General features: G+C 43.3%; 1 protein-coding gene across 2 annotated transcripts in view; it reads left to right on the top strand.

The window, feature by feature from the left end:
• The first annotated feature begins 3,450 nt into the window (after window positions 1-3,450).
• The window catches only part of LOC147633542 (protein S-acyltransferase 8-like), a 120,318-nt gene continuing 107,410 nt past the window's right edge, over window positions 3,451-16,358 (top strand). The window contains exon 1 of one of the 2 annotated variants that reach the window (XM_086806646.1): window positions 3,451-4,006. In XM_086806646.1, the coding sequence (XP_086662772.1) occupies window positions 3,965-4,006 (42 nt within the window). In that variant the 5' untranslated portion in view covers window positions 3,451-3,964. The remainder of the gene's footprint in view (window positions 4,007-16,358) is intronic. The other variant, XM_086806645.1, reaches the window with a different exon arrangement.

The raw sequence follows: 16,358 nt of genomic DNA on the forward strand, positions 1-16,358 counted from the left end.
AAGCTATAACTCAACATCCTTTCCACCACAATTTGAATCCAAGTGAGCTTCACATGGACCCTAACTAGATACGGTTGTATTTTGACAATCTCCATAGTTTTTTTAGTTGGGAGGCATGTGTGGTTTGGAGAATTGCCTTTAGAGGATGGATATACGGCAAAGTTTGGAGATGGAACCTAGGCAGCCATTATTGTGCCCCCCTTGTAATAGGAGATGGACAATGTAGTGGGAACGTCAACCTTGGTAAGCTTGCACCCTTGCAATCGGAGATGAAACCTAGGTAGTCATCATTGTGGCACCCCTTGCAATAGGAGATGGAACCTAGGCAGTCATCACTATGGCCCCCCTTACAATAGGAGATGGACATCAGCCTTGCTAAGCCTGCACCCAAGCCAGAGCAGTTGCGGCAGCCTAAAGGTCCCGACTCCTCTCCTCCTGATAAAATCAAGCTGACCTGTCGAGACTATCTTAGGCTAAAAAAATGACACGAATTTTTTTGAGGTGCAAGCTTTTAAAAAATGGCTAGTATGTTGTAATAATTATCATTTTATAATGTATGCATCAATCAATAAAAGTTATATATTTCAAGGATACATAAACATAGATTATGTGTGTATACATAATTATCGTTTATTTTGAATTCTCGTAATGTACATATCCTTACTGAGTCCTTACTAAAATTTTAAATGCATCTATATTTACATTGTATTATTTGTATAGATCATGACGTGTATAAATATAAGATGACATTTGACTTCATTTAAACCTATATAGTTGTTACTTGAATTTAAATATTTTGATATATAACATGGCATTTGACTTCATTTAAACAATATATTTGTTACTTGAATTCAAAATATTGATTTGTTATTGTTTATTTTCTCATTATCAATTTATTATTTACATCTACATCATTATGATATTCATAACAACGTTATTTATCATTTTTCTTTATACCACTCTTCCATGTTTCTATTTCCTACAAACTTAGCGCCGCCTGAATTCTAACCCTCGTTCCTAGAAAGAAATAATAGATCCTCTACCACCACCTTCGAAAAAAACCTTTATCTACCCATTCTATTTATATTTAATGTAGGGTTTACTCTACCACCCCTTTTAAACCTCGAAGGTTCCTTCATTCGTAACCTTTTTCCTACCTCAAAAAAGTAAGTTCCTCCTCAAGGAATATACTCTTATTGCCAACTCACACTTGACATCACAACACCCACGCCCCTACTAACATGCCACCATTCCCTATCAAACACATGGAAAATTGCACTTTATCTCATCTAAAATAGCAAGAGTTGGGGAAACAACTAACTAATTGTGTAGCTTCTCTCCATTATAGATTATTGGTATGGAGATGAATTGGTGCATATATATTAATGTAGCATATATCTTTACAAACACCCATTTTATGTATACATCATAATGGTCACTTGCCTCATTATGCTAAATTTATGAGTGTGAGAGGTTTCACTTGGAGTCCTTCTTATAAGGTCTACCTTTGTAGAATTAGTGATTTTGTCCCTTTTTAGATTGGAGAGTCATATGACGTAGTTTCTTAAACAAGTAAGTTATTCCATCAAACTTAGGTTTTTATTAATAATTCAATTTATTTTGGTGCACATTAAAAGTCAATGATCTAATCATGTGCATATTTGAAATAGTCTATAGGGTTTGAAACACATTTTTAAGTGAACCCTACATAAATTCTTCTCACCATGGATTAAAGAGCAAATTGTAAATTTGAACAAGAATTTGTTTCACATATTTATCCAATTGTAACAACGTCTTTAAAATCCTGAGGAGGAATCTTTTTTTCTCCCTTCAACTTGGAGCCTTTTTCCCAAAATTGAATTAGCTCTAGGGCGTAGCAAACCACCCTTTTCCTAAACCATAGAACCCACCCATCTTTTTCCCCCTCTTCATCTTGAAGCTAATTTTCGCAAAATAAAATTGGTTCTAGGATGAATCGAACCCACTTTTATCCTAAACCATGGAAATAGCGGTGCATTTTCATCACATATATTCATTCACACTCATAAGAAATGGTGGGTCTTTGGGGGGGGGGTCTCTTACAAAACATGGCTTCATGCTGGTTGGGGTCCCATAACGATTCACCGTTAAACTATTGTTGGTAACGCACTACACTTGATAACATGGTGCATGAAAATGTGGCCAAGATTCTTGTTATCTTCTTGCCAGTCTAGGTTTACATGCATCCCATGGGTGGGAAGGTTACTATAAGCCACCTAGATATGGTGCGAGATCCCATGGGTGGGAACGTTACTATAAGCCACCTAGATACGGTGTGAGATCCCACGTTTGTATAATGAAAAAATGCGAAGAAAGTTTTAATTGGACTTTAGAGGTGTCATGGAGCTTTTCAAGGTTGTCATTCATGCACGACTTGACACTCAATAAAATTCTACATCTAGCCAGGGTCTAGGGTATTAGCAAGGATAACAAACACACTGAGAAAAGAAAATCCAAAATTCCTTGTAGAGAAATCAAACTCCCAACAAAAAATAGCTTAGACCTCGTGAAAATGAGAAATAGCTTAGACCTTGTGAAAATGAGAAAATAGTTTAGATCGTGCAAAAAAATAGCTATTATTACGAGGCTGAAACTTTGCCCTCTCTTACAGATGTGGTTATCCAATGGAATCGATTTGTTTTCAATGGACACATTCTACACATGAGCTATTCTCTTGCACAAGCAATTATCACTACTATCACTAGTGGGATGGAGCTGTGTAAAAATGTCACGAGTCTACAGCGATGATGCTCTTGAGCACGAGGCGTTGTGGGAAGGTTGAGGACCTTAGACCTTGGCCTTGTGAAAATAGCTTAGACCTTGTGAAAATGAGGGTATTAAGCTATTATTACGGGCCTGAAACTTTGCCCTCTCTTGTAGATGTGGTTATCCAATGGACTCGATTTGTTTTCAATGGACACCTTCTGCACCTGAGCTATTCTCTTGCACAAGCAATTAGCACTACTTGGAGCTCTAACAAAGTGCATGAAAATGTGATGATGTCATCTTGTCACGAGTCTACATCGATGATGCTCTTAAGCACGAGGCGTTGAGGGAAGGCCAAGGACAACACACACACCATCAGAGAGGGAAGCCCAAGGACAATACACACACACCATTGCTACTATCTCAGTAGTGGGAAATAGCTCGAACACAGTGCATGAGAATGTCATTTTTTTTGGAGGAAGACTTGAAATTAACCAGAAATGGATATTTACACCCGGCTTGTGTATAAAGTGCGTGAAAATGTCATGATTTCAATAGCAGATTGTTATGAGTACACACCGAAGATGCTCTTAAGTCAGCAGATGGGCGTGGAGGGAAGGCCGGGAAGTCAGGCATGACGTGGAGTGGTGTAGGGCGCCAACGTAGGCGTCTACTGGTGCAATGTGAAATCTGAAGAATATGCACGCGCGCTGCGTTCTAAACTCCTCCGACACCAAAGAAAGGCGGGGTATCTCTCCACGCTTTCTTCTTTTCCTTGTCATTCCCCAGTTTTCTTCTACGCACAACTACCACTTCTCGCCTCGCCCTAACCCGCGCGCACACACACAGAGAGAGAGAGAGAGTGCTGTATGGCAGACCTATTTCTCTCATGTTCCAAGGTTCTGCCGCTTGCTCGAGATCATAGCCCATGGTTTTTCACACAGCATCATTACGCCATCAACACACAGACAAAAGCTTCTGCGTCACTTTGAAATCCCCCTGCCATCGCCATAGCCTGCCGCAGATGGACTGCTGCAGCTTTTCAAGATCATTTACACAGGTTTCGCTCGACTTTGCAGACCTAGAGAACAGCATGGAGATGACGAAGGATTCCATGGCTGAATCGCAGCGTACTCTCAGAGTGACACGCAGTTATTTCCATTAAGAGCGCTTCCTCCTTTATTTATGCCAAGATTTGTCAGTCAAGCGGAGGGTAGTCATGGTGGAAAAACGCGTTTATCAAGTCTGGAAGGGAAGCAATGTATGCCTTCAAATTCCACCCCTTCAGTTTTTTTCCCCCTTAATATGCAATTTTTCTTCCTGAATGTACACATATTTTGTTCTGTAGTAGGTTTGATGCAGATGTGACATTCTTGTAGCATGAATTGTTGTTCATCGGCAACTGCTTCATGAGAGCATACTGAGCTAGGGCTAGAATGGGCAGAATTTTCAGTCTTTTACATGAGCCGTGAGAGAGGACAATGGGTAGATCACTAGAATTGTCACGAAGGCGGGAATCAATGAGCATAAAGCGTTGTAGTCTTGCAGATCATGTGTTGAGGAGTAGTGTCTATGGGTGAATTATGAAGCAATTGCATATATATGTTGGTCGGCCCCCCAGGGAAGGCTCTCGGCCAGCAGCAAGACAAGAAATACCAAAATAAAACCCCTTTTTGGGCCGGGAAAAATACCATTTTTGGGCATATTTTCACACATCCCCTCTCGGGCCAAAAGGGGACCATGAGAGAAGATGAAGAGGATCGTAAGTGGGTGAAGAGGAACGTGAAGAAGAATTTGGCTTTGGGTAAGGTTGGTTGTTACATGTGTAGATCATGTGCTCTTTGTCTTTTGTAGAGTCTTTTAAGTTTGGGCTGCACTGGATCAATGCCACAATGCAAGAGATTTTCACATGCATGAATGCTCATTTTTTTGGGTTTTCATTCATATATGCGTCCCAAACACAAAAAATAGAATGCTATGCAAGGGGTATGCAAGATAGTGAATGCTATGCAGTGGGTTTTCACATGAGCAATGTCCTCATGGGGTTTTCAGTGACTCATGCGCCTAATAGAACAATGATAAATAATTTGAATGGAGAGGATGGTCTCCCTCTCAAGATGCTGAGAGTGATGGTGGAGGACCGATGCTGATCCGCTCATGAAGACGCTTGAGAATGGGCCGGTTTATGGACTTTGTAAGGATGTCGACATGGTTGTCTGCTGTAGGAATGTACTAGAGCTTGATGGTACCAAGCTTAACTTGTTTCCTGGAAAAATGAAAATGGACACCAACATGTTTGGTACGGTTAGAAAAAAATAGGATTGCTGATGAGGACAATCGCTTTCTGAGTGTTGTCGAAGATGGTATCAGTGGTGGCGTCATAGAGGGCTTGGTACTTGTCCTCAATTGAAGAACCTGCAACGGTATCTTGCTTCTTGCTAGACCAAGAGAAAGGACGAGAGCCAAGTGAGTACAAATAATCACCATGAGAACGTTGGGAATCGATATCACCGTCCCAATCGAAGTTCGTGTAACCACGCAAGGTGATCCCACAACTGAAGTGAAGTCCAAACATATAGGTACCCGCTAGACAGCGAACAACCCTCATCGTTGAACTCCAATGTGGCTCCTTCAGAGCATTGAAATACTAACTTAAGATGGATGTGCAATGGTCTAGAGTTTGTAAGCCATGTGAGTTTTCCAACCACTTGGCGGTAGGCTCGCTCTTCGTGTGGCGGTGAGCCTTATGTAGACGGAAGATTTTGTCCTCATACTCGGGGAGCGGGAAGCCCGGAGGTTGGTCAACATAGACTTCCTCCTCGAGAATGCCATTTAGGAATCCATTTGATAGATTGGTGTGTAGCCAGATTGAGTAAGAGACGGATTGTCGTCATTCGAGCTGAAGGTGCGAAGGCCTCGTCAAAGTCAATGTCTTTTTTATGGCGAAAGCCTTGCACCACAAGCCGGGCTTTGTACTTGTCTAAGGTACCATTGGCTTTAAATTTGGTGCGAAAGATCCATTTGGTTCCAATGACCTTATGATGAGGGCGATCCACAAGGGACGACGTGCCATTTCGGTCAATGCTTTCAAGTTCTTGTTCCATAGCCTGTTTCTAGGTTGGTTGTTTGATTGCCTCTTTCCACGATGTTGGCTCATCATGTGCCACATAGTCTGTTGAAAAAACAGAGGTAAATACACCTCGGTGCCGTCATGTGGATCATATGTGACTTGCCTAAGAGCTTAGAGCTCTTGCATTGGGCATGGGGACGGTATAGAACCAGCCCCAAGGGACCAGGAGGGCCCAAGTTGTGCCCACCAGCCATGGCTTGGGCTGGAAGGGCTATTGGCCAGCCCTAGGGCCTCTGGACAGGCAGCCGACAGAGCCACAGGCCCTGGACAGCGTGTTGGCCAGGTGTGGGGCAGCCCACTCAGCCAGTATATGGACTGTCCACACAGCCAGCACATGGATTGTCCACCAGCAGTTCAGCAGGTGTGCCTGGTGGCCAGCGTTGCATAGGTGTGAAAACGGTTGGAGTAACTAGCATTTAATGCTATTTTATTCAAGTCGTGAGGAGTTTCTGCTGGCTGACTCCAGAAGAGGCAGCCGAGTAGAGGGCTGAGGTGGTATAAATACTCCAGCCAAGAAAACGTTTGATTCATCTCATATTTTAGGTGGCTTGGGTTAGCATCATTAGCACTTCATTATTCAGCTATTGCTGTTGATTGTATGCACCTACGGGCAGCCCTCGTGCTCTACTTCAGCATATAACAAGTTTTCTACTTCAGTTCTTTTGCACATGTGCTTCTTTGCAAGATCTATTTGCTGTTTTTTCTGTTTTACAGCCATTCTTTCATGCATGGTTAGTTAGTACGAAAGGTACGGTACGGTACGGTACGATAAAATACGGTACTAATTGGTACCTTAAAATTTTTTGAGGTACGGTACGATATTAGTACGTTTTTTTTTTTAAAATACTTCCTAAACTTAAAAATTGTAGACAAGAAGTTACAAAATAGTAGAACCATGAACATAATGTCATCATGCCATTAGAGTACAAAATTGCTACAAAAGGATAGGCCAAAAACTCATGGCATGGGCGACCGCCAAGTTCCAACATGCGTACATACGTGATACTACATACTACAATACATCATCGATGGGCTAGAAGGAGATAGATGCCCAATGCCTAGAGAGCTATAACATATCAAAAGTCTACATCATCACCAACATCTGCATGATCATCAACATGATCACTACTAGAGTGTCCATCAAGAGAGTTCTCTGAAGAGGACTCTTCGAAGGTGGACGAGACACTCTGGGGATCATTCTCGCTAAGTAGGTTGCCATCATCATCAAACAAGGGCTCTCTAGGCAGTGGGGTATCATCATGAGGGGGCAATGGAATATCATCATGAAGGCGGGGATTGGAGCTCGAGGATCCCCGCCTCACATATGTGCGAAGGCCACCCTTTGCCGATGCCGAAGGCGGAGGCCTATGAACTCCAACTGCTCGGACCCCGTCCATGCTGACTCCTGGTGCTGCGAGTATCTGCTGCCACAAGCTCACTATAGAGCTCCATGAAGATTGCCTCGTCCTCCTCATCAGGCAATATGATCGCTTGCCTAATATGGCAATGGCAAGTGCACACGCTGACAAACAGCTCCCTATAGGCTGCAAATGGCGATGAATGGCTCTCTAGAAGACTGAAATTGCTCCACGCAACAGCAACCAACAACAACAACGACGACAAAAAAAAATAAAAAATAAAAAATAAAAAAAAAACCGTACGGTATCGTACGAATCCGTACGGTACCGTACCATACAACAAGTACATACGATTTCAGTCGTACGACGTACGGAACTAAGCCTGCTTTCATGGTATCTGAGCCCAGTGTTGCAAAGGGACCTGCGTTTTCTACATCTACTGCTGCACGCAAAGATCCACCGCATCTACATCTACAAAGGAGCTGCGTTTTCTGCTGTGGACTTGCGTTTTCCACTGAGGAGCTGCGTTTTCCACAAAGGTGCTGCATTTTCAGTGTGAGATCTGCGTTTTCAGATCTCAGTCCCGTATTTTGGTGCTACAACAGGGTTTTAACCCAGGGGAGTCATTTCTTACCTCTCCTTTTGGTTTCCCACCCTCCCATCCCTTCTTCTCCTTCCTTTCTCTTTGTTGCACTCAGCTTTCGAGGAGGAGTTTGTTGATTTTCTGATCAGCTCTGTTGAAGAGGAGGATTCTGCTGTGTTATCGGAGATATGGCTTTTGGTCATAGTCATTCTTCTCTCTCGGGGATTCTCTTTTCTTCTCCCCGATCCCAAGCCCCAACTTCACAGGCTTCTTCTTCCCACCAGCTTCCTGTTTCTCTACCTTATTCCCAGATTCTTGCTTCTTTTCTTTCCATATTCCCCACCACCACCACTTCTCTTGTTTCTTCCCTCCCACAAACCCTTATCCCAACCCCTTCCCATGTGCCATCCTATTCACCCCCTTAAGTGAGTGATTCCATGAAGCTGATTGCTACCAACTACCATACTTGGTCGTTTTATACGCAATTGCTTCTTGAAGGAGCAGGTGTGTGGCCCTCTGTCACCACTCCTCACTTGGTGGATCCCGTGTTTCGTGGAGTTCTGGATGCACGAGCCCGTCTCATCATCATACATTGTATGACACCATCTATCCAGGCACAATTCATATCTTCCCGGAGTGATGCCAGTCAGATGTGGAATGAGATTCAGAGGAGGTTCGGGAGAGTATCTTCCATGAAGATTGCTAAGTTGGAGGTGGATCTTGAGAAGATTACCATCAGTGACTCAGATAATATCATTGATAAGATTGGGGAATTCACAAGGATCAAGAGGCAGCTTGAGGAGTATGGGAGCTCGATCAACAACCCGATCCATAAACTGCTTGGTGAGCTGCCATCATCCTTTGACTCTTTCAAAGATCACATTTATTTCCGTGATGCTCTCTCCCCTTTTAAGGAAGTCGTGAGTTATCTCCACGACAAGTGCATGCTTCGTGGAAAAGGCAAGTCAGAGTCTGCTTTTGTTGCCTCTAACAAGGGCAAGGACAAAGGCAAAGGCGGAAAAGGGAACTCCAACAACATTAAGCAGAAAGTCACCACAAAGTCATCTTTTGACGACGACGATTCTGACAGCAACAAGGGTTCCAGGATGAAGGAATCTTGTGAGTTTTGTGGCCGACTTGGTCATTCTGAGGCCAAATGTTTTGCCAGACAGGCTGCTTCTCGCAAAGCTAAAGCCAAAGCTAAAGCAAAACAGGAGTCCTCCTCCGATGGCTCAGACACTTCACCCACGACAGATGGTTCAGATACTTCACCAACGACAGAGTAGGGTACGAAGTCTCATGCTAAGATGGCTTTTCTTGCTGTCTATGATCCCCCTGTTCTTTCATCTTCATAGGAGCAGGATGAGTCCATCTTGGTGGTCATAGAGGAGACTTCTGATTCAGAAGTCAGTGCCCTATCCGCACTAGAGGATTATTTACAGGAGTTTCTGATAGAGACCTTATCAGTTCCTCTAATTCCTTTGGATGAGTATCTCCCTTCCCTTGTGTTGTTTTGTGCTGATGCTATTATTGCAGATTTTCTCTGGTCTCTTTCAGAGGAGGATAGTGGTTCTTCTACTGGGTAGGTGGATGATTTTGTCGAGATATCCTCACATATTATCGAGCTTCCTACTTTGGCAGTTGCTTCTCCTTCTTATGTTTCAGAGGAGGCATCTTCCACTATCTTGGAGCCTGTCCCTACTTTGAACCTGACAACTTCTACTATCACTGATGATCAGTTTGTTCTAATGGTTGTTTCATTTCCTTCTCCTTCTTCAGAGGAGTCTACTTCGGTCCCGATACTTGTTGCAGATGCAGAGGAGGTACCATCTACGGTTCCATCTCCTGAGGGCTTCTCTCTTCAGATTGATCCTATTGTTTCGTCTTCGATATCTTCTCAATCTTCTCGTGGCTTCTTCCGAAGACCTTCTCCGTATTCAGATGTACCATACCTTCGCAAGCTTTGTGCCTTTTATGAGGAGGTTGTTCCTTCAGACTCTTTGGAGGTCTTTCTTCAGCGTGCTGGAGTCGGTCCGCCCATCTGGCGCTGAAGAGGAGGTGTTGGCATTATCATCTCCAGATTGGGCATATATGTGCATCTTTCATGCTGTATCTGGCCAGATTTATGAGGCCATGCATTCATCTTATTTTAGATATTTTCTGCTATTTTTGTCTATTTTTTAGACATTATTCTAGTATTTTTTGCATAGTCGGCTAGCCCACTATTTTTATACTGGCCGACCAGCTCTTGTCCAACCTATAAATAGGTGGCTTGGGTTAGCATCATTAGCACTTCATTATTCGGCTATTACTATTGGTTGTATGCACCTACGGGCAGCCCTCGTGCTCTACTTCAGCAGATAACAAGTTTTCTACTTCAGTTCTTTTGCACATGTGCTTCTTTGCAAGATCTATTTGCTGTTTTTTCTGTTTTACAGCCATTCTTTCAAGTGCATTTTCGTGCTATGGAGAGCTACGATGAAGAGAGAGAACGTCAACGTAGGAATGTACTGGAGCCTGATGGTACCAAGCTCAATCTATTCCTTGGTAAAATGAAAATGGACACCCACATACTTGGTATGGTTAGAAAAAATAGGATTGCCATCAAGGGCAATCGCACTTTGACTGTCGACAAAGATGATAGAAGCGGAGTCAATGGTAACGCGCATCTCCGCAAGAAGTTGACGAAGATACATAGTCTTAGTGATGGCGTCATAGAGGGCCCCGTACTTGGCCTCAGCGGAAGAACTTGCAACAGTATCCTGCTTCTTGCTAGACCAAGAGAAGGGACCAGATCTAAGTGAGTACAAAGAATCACCATGAGAACACCGGGAATTGATGTTACCGGCCCAATTGGAGCTTGTGTAACCACGTAGGGTGATCCCACTACTGAAGTGAAGTCCAAACATATAGGTACCCGCAAGATAGTGAACAACCCTCATCGCTCGCTGAACTCCAATGTGGCTCCTTAAGAGCATTGAAATACTGACTTAAAATGGATGTGCAATAGGAAATGTCAGTCGAGAGTTTGTGGCAACGGCACCAACATCAGCGAGAGGGATCCAGGAAGTCACAGCGAGCGCGTCGTTCGCGTTCTCCAACATCATCATCATCATCCTCGGTGGGCCAGCAAGACAATCCTTCAACTCCTTCTGATCCGATCGTCGAGGTAAACAATGTTGAACTTAAACTTTTGTATAAATTAATGACCACAGCACAAACACGAAAGATGGATATCAAGTTACCTGAGCCCTACAATGGCCGCCGCGATAAGCGGTTAATCGATCACTGGCTCTACAAGATGGAGGTTTATTTCTCAAATACCGAATTGCCCGAAAATAAAAAGGTGGCATTGGCTAGTACCCTCTTGAAAGATACCGCCTTCCTTTGGTGGCGACGTAGGATTTCAGATGGCAAGTCTACTCCAACGTGGGATAAATTTCGGCGTGCTCTTCGCAAGGCTTTTGAGCCTGCAAATGCGAACTTTCATGCCAAGTCTTCTCTCCGCTGCCTGAGTCAAACTAGCTCTGTGGCCGCGTACATCTCAGAGTTTCAAAAACTGGCTCTCGAGATAGACACACTCAGCCCCTTTGACCAGCTTCACAGCTTCATTGACGGGCTTGAACCCACGATCCAAGACGAAGTCCATAAGTACAATCCTGCTACCCTGGATGAAGCAATCTCGTATGTCGAGCGCATTAGTGATTACCAGCGTCCTCCCAGGAACATTTCCTCCGGCGCCCGTTCTTACCAGCGGAATCGACCCAATGGGACTAGCCAACCCCAGCGTCCCAATTCTGGACAACCCAACTCTCGGCGACCATATTCTGGACAACAGTCCTTTCGGCCGCGCTTTTCCGGGCAAGCTCCCGCGTCAAACGCCGGATCCTCTGAGATCGAATCCTCTGGTAGAGTAGAAACCGAGATCGGCCTCGACAAGACCGTTGCAGCAATGATCGGCGCAACTTCAAGCGAGAAACCTCTTCAGGATAGCAAACCTCTTTATCAATTGCCACTTCATCCCAACGTAGTCGCCCAGGCCTCTGTACAATTTGTTCTGGCGATCACCGGTGGTATGAATGTCCTCAGCGCCCTAAACCCTCCAACACTCGGCGCAATTCTTAGGTGGACAGTTGCCACCATGCTGATCATGACCCGCCTACTGTGAAAGACAAGAACAAACAGATAGCTTGTTCTGTTCGCGTTTCTGAGATTGTCAGTACCCTAATGCTTAATGGCCAAAGTACCAACCCTGTTCCGGTGAATCTTTCCAAGCAAGTCCTTAGTCTTCTGGGCTTCATTGGTGACCATCCCATCAATGTGCTGGTGGACAGTGGCTGTTCCACTAATTTTGTGGACACTTCTTTGGTTCACAAGCTTCGCCTGCAGACCCGACATTTTGTGGATGCTTTTTAAGTAGAGCTTGCTGATGGTTCCTTCCTTAATTGTAACAAAAAGGTGCAACAGCTTGAGTTCCAGATTCAAGATTACCAAGATCACCTTAATTTTTTAGTGATGCCGTTGTCACATTACAACATGATATTGGGACAATCTTGGCTGTATCGATATGATCCAGTGATCAGCTTTCGTTCCCATTCAATCCAGTTATATCATGATGGTCGAGAGCTGGAACTTCATGGCCTTTTCAGTGCCAAACCCATCACTGTTGTTTCTACCCTGCAAGTCAAACGCCTCATCCGCAAACGTGACTGTACAACATCCCTGGTCATGTTACGGGAGATTGAAGCAGAAACTAGTGAGCAATCTCAAGCCTCGTCATCAACAACTGCTTACTTGGAGCAACCCTTCTTCAAGCCTTTTCAGGATTTGTTTCCGAATGATCTTCTGACGACATTGCCTCCTCGTCGTCTTGTGGATCACCCGATTGATCTTATCCCAAGTCAACCTCCTCCAACCCTAGCTCCATACCGTGTTTCTTACTCTAAATCTCAGGAGATACAAAAGCAATTACAGGAGTTGCTGGACAAAGGTCACATCCGTCCCAGCAAAAGTCCCTTTGGAGTCCCGGTTTTGCTTGTCAAAAAGAAGGATGGATCAATGCGGCTTTGCATTGATTACCGTGCTCTCAACAAGCTGACAATCAAGAATGAATTCCCTTTGCCTCGCATCGATGAGTTGTTCGACCAACTGCTTGGTGCTAAGGTGTTTTCCACAAGATTGATTTGAAGTCCGACTATCATCAAATTCGTATTCGTAATGGTGATGAATACAAGACAGTCTTTCGGACAAAATATGGACATTATGAATTCTTGGTTATACCTTTTGGGTTAACCAATGCCCCGGCCACTTTCATGACCCTGATGAATGAAATTTTTGGGCCATACTTGGACAAGTTTGTGATCGTCTATCTCGATGATATTCTGGTTTTTAGTTGATCTATGGTCGATCACAAAGAGCATTTACAGATTGTCTTTGAAGTACTACGCACCAATGTGCTGTACATCAACAAAAAGAAGAGCGAATTTTTCAAGAATCATGTGGAATATCTTGGTCACATCATTTCTGCTAATGGGATTGCAGTGGATCCTAAGAAGATTCAGGCGATTGTGGATTGGCCTTTGCCTCTCACCATTTCAGATGTTTGATCTTTCTTGGGACTCGATAACTTTTATCACAGCAAGGTGCATAAATTTTTAGAGATTGCTGCCCCTTTGACAGAATTGACAAAGTTGGACAAACTTCAGTGGTCTTCGGAAGCTGAGCAATCCTTCAATGATCTCAAGCATGCCTTGACGACAACCCTAGTCTTGGCCATTGCAGATCCCACCCAGCCCTTTGATGTAATGACAGATGCCTCAGATCGTGCTTCTGGTGGAGTTTTGATGCAGAATGATCGTGTCATTGCTTTTGACAGCAGGAAGTTTTCAGCCATTCAAAGCAGGTATCCTGTGTATGATAAGGAGTTTTTGGCGATCGTGCATGCTTATCGAACTTGGAGACATTATCTTCTTGGAGCAGATTCAGTTGTACGTACAGATCATCAATCTCTGACGCACATTTTCACTCAGCCTGTTATGAACTCTTGACAAGGCCGATGGGTTGAATTCTTGGCTAATTTCCACATGATTATTCAGTATGTTCTTGGTCTTCAGAATGTGGTTGCAGATGCGTTGAGCCGCATGCCTCGAGCCATTAATTTTGCCATCACAGATGTGCAAATGGAAATCCCTGCTTGTTTCAAAAATGAGTATTTGACTGATAGAGATTTCGGAGATGCGTTCCGTGCTCTCAAATCTTCTAATCCCAGTCCTGCAGAAATGAACATGTTTGCAGCTTACATTATCATAGATGAATTGTTGTTCGTTTTTGATCGCATTTGTGTGCCTCATTGCAGAAGATTCTCATTCAAGAGCATCATGAAGTTCCTTATGCTGTTCACCCTGGTATCAACAAGACATATCGACTTTTGTCTGCTACATACTTCTGGCCTCGGATGCAGCAAGATGTTATCAAATTTGTCAAAGCTTGTCATTCATAATGAAAGCCTCTCGACAACTTCCTCAAGGGTTACTTCAACCGTTGCCAGTTCCCAATGAGAGATGGGAAAGTATGAGTATGGATTTTATCACCACCTTGCCTCGTTCATCCAAAGACAATGCTCAGATTCTTGTGGTGGTTGATCGATTTTCCAAAATGGCGCATTTCATTCCTTGCAAGAAAGCTGCTTCAGCCCCAGATGTGGCATCATTGTTCGTGGAACATGTCTTCAAATTGCATGGTTTGCCAAAGACCATCATCTCTGACAGAGATCCAAAGTTCACTGGACATTTTTGGACGTCTTTGTTCAAATCTCTTGGCACAAATTTGTTGTTCAGTTCAGCCTATCATCCTTAAACAGATGGACAGACTGAATGAGTAAATCAGATTTTGGAAGAAATGATTTAACATTACATTCAATTCCGTTTGGCATCATGGGAAGATTATTTGCCACTCGTGGAATTTGCTTATAATAATTCCCATCATTCAGCAATTGGATTAACTCCATTTCAAGCCCCATATGGGCATACTCCTCTTGTGCCTACAAACTTTGTTTTACAACACAAAGTGGCATTGGTAGATCAGTTGGTTCAGCAGATGCAAGATGTGCTTGTGCAAGTTCGAGATAAATTGATCCATGTGCAACAAAAATATAAAAAACAGGCCAAATGTCGACATGCAGATTTTCAAGAAGGAGATTTGGTTTTGTTATATGTGTCACCTCACCGCTACAAAACAGTGAAGTCAGTTTTTCCAAAGCTGCGACCTCGCTTCTATGGGCCTTTCAAGATTCTTAAGAAAAATTCAGTTGTTGTCAGTTACAAGTTGGAACTTCCACCTTCATGGGGAAAGATTCATCCGACTTTTCACATTTCTTGGCTCAAACAATATGTTCAAGGAGATTCGCCTATTCCAGACTTATCTTCATATGTACCAAAAATTGAAGATGACCATATTATCCTTGTTCCGAAAGTAATTCTTGACGTACGACAGAAGGAAACAAGAAGAAAGTTGACTACAGAATTTCTTGTGAAGTGGATGGATTTGGATGAGTTTGATTCCACTTGGCAAACAGATGAAGAAATGCAGCAGTACCCTAACCTTCTTTAGGAGTTCTTTGACAAACGGATGTCTATTATTTGACACATGGGTTTTATTTTAAATGGGAGGGAATGTCACGATTGTGACGTATGTATGTATCAGATTCTCTCTTCATTGTTGATTCCTGTTGCATATGCAAAGAGTAACCAGCCAAAGGGAACCCCTACCCTCGACTGGTTGCGACTCTTCGCCAAAGGATGTACCTCTTCATCGAATAGCCACATCCCTTCAACGAATGGTTGTATCCCTTGATGAATGGTTGTGCCTCTACATCGAATAGACACATCCCTTAGCCTAAAGTTGTATATTTTCGTCTAAGGTCATGTCCTTTCGTCAAAGGACATGCCTCTTCAAATGTGTCTCTTCATCTCCTATATAAGAGACCTATTGTACTGAGTTTAATACAACAAGTCAATTCAATCGTCTCTCAAGTGTTCTCCTGAAGGTTCTTGTTCTAAAGTTAAGTACTTAAGTAGTAATTAGTACACAATATGAGGGATTAACAACATAATCCTCACAGTTAGTGACTAATCGAATCCATGTCGAAAAGTATTGGAAGGCATCTGATTTATGCTTCAAGAAATGCACCCACATGTACCTTGAATAGTCATCTACAATTAGCACGTAGTAGAGAGACCCATTCAAGGAGGGAGTTGGGGATTTCCCACTCAAGTCAAAATGAATCAACTTGAGTATACCCTGAGCACAATGAGTAGCATGATGTGGGAACGGTGTACGATGCTTCTTATCCATTTGACATGGTTGGCAGACATTCTTTGTCAGTTTGAGGTGGGGTATGCCTTCAGTTTGAGGTGGGGTATGCCTTCAACAAATTGGTCACTAGACAACTCATAGAGCGTGTCATAAAGAAGATGACCATAGCGATAGTGCCATAGTTGTTCAATGTCCGAAGGAGCTTTAGTCAAATAAGCACGAACCTAAT

The sequence above is a fragment of the Cibotium barometz genome, chromosome 12 (genome assembly GCF_041138505.1).
Source record: "Cibotium barometz isolate CiBa-2024 chromosome 12, ASM4113850v1, whole genome shotgun sequence".
Taxonomy (NCBI): domain Eukaryota; kingdom Viridiplantae; phylum Streptophyta; class Polypodiopsida; order Cyatheales; family Cibotiaceae; genus Cibotium; species Cibotium barometz.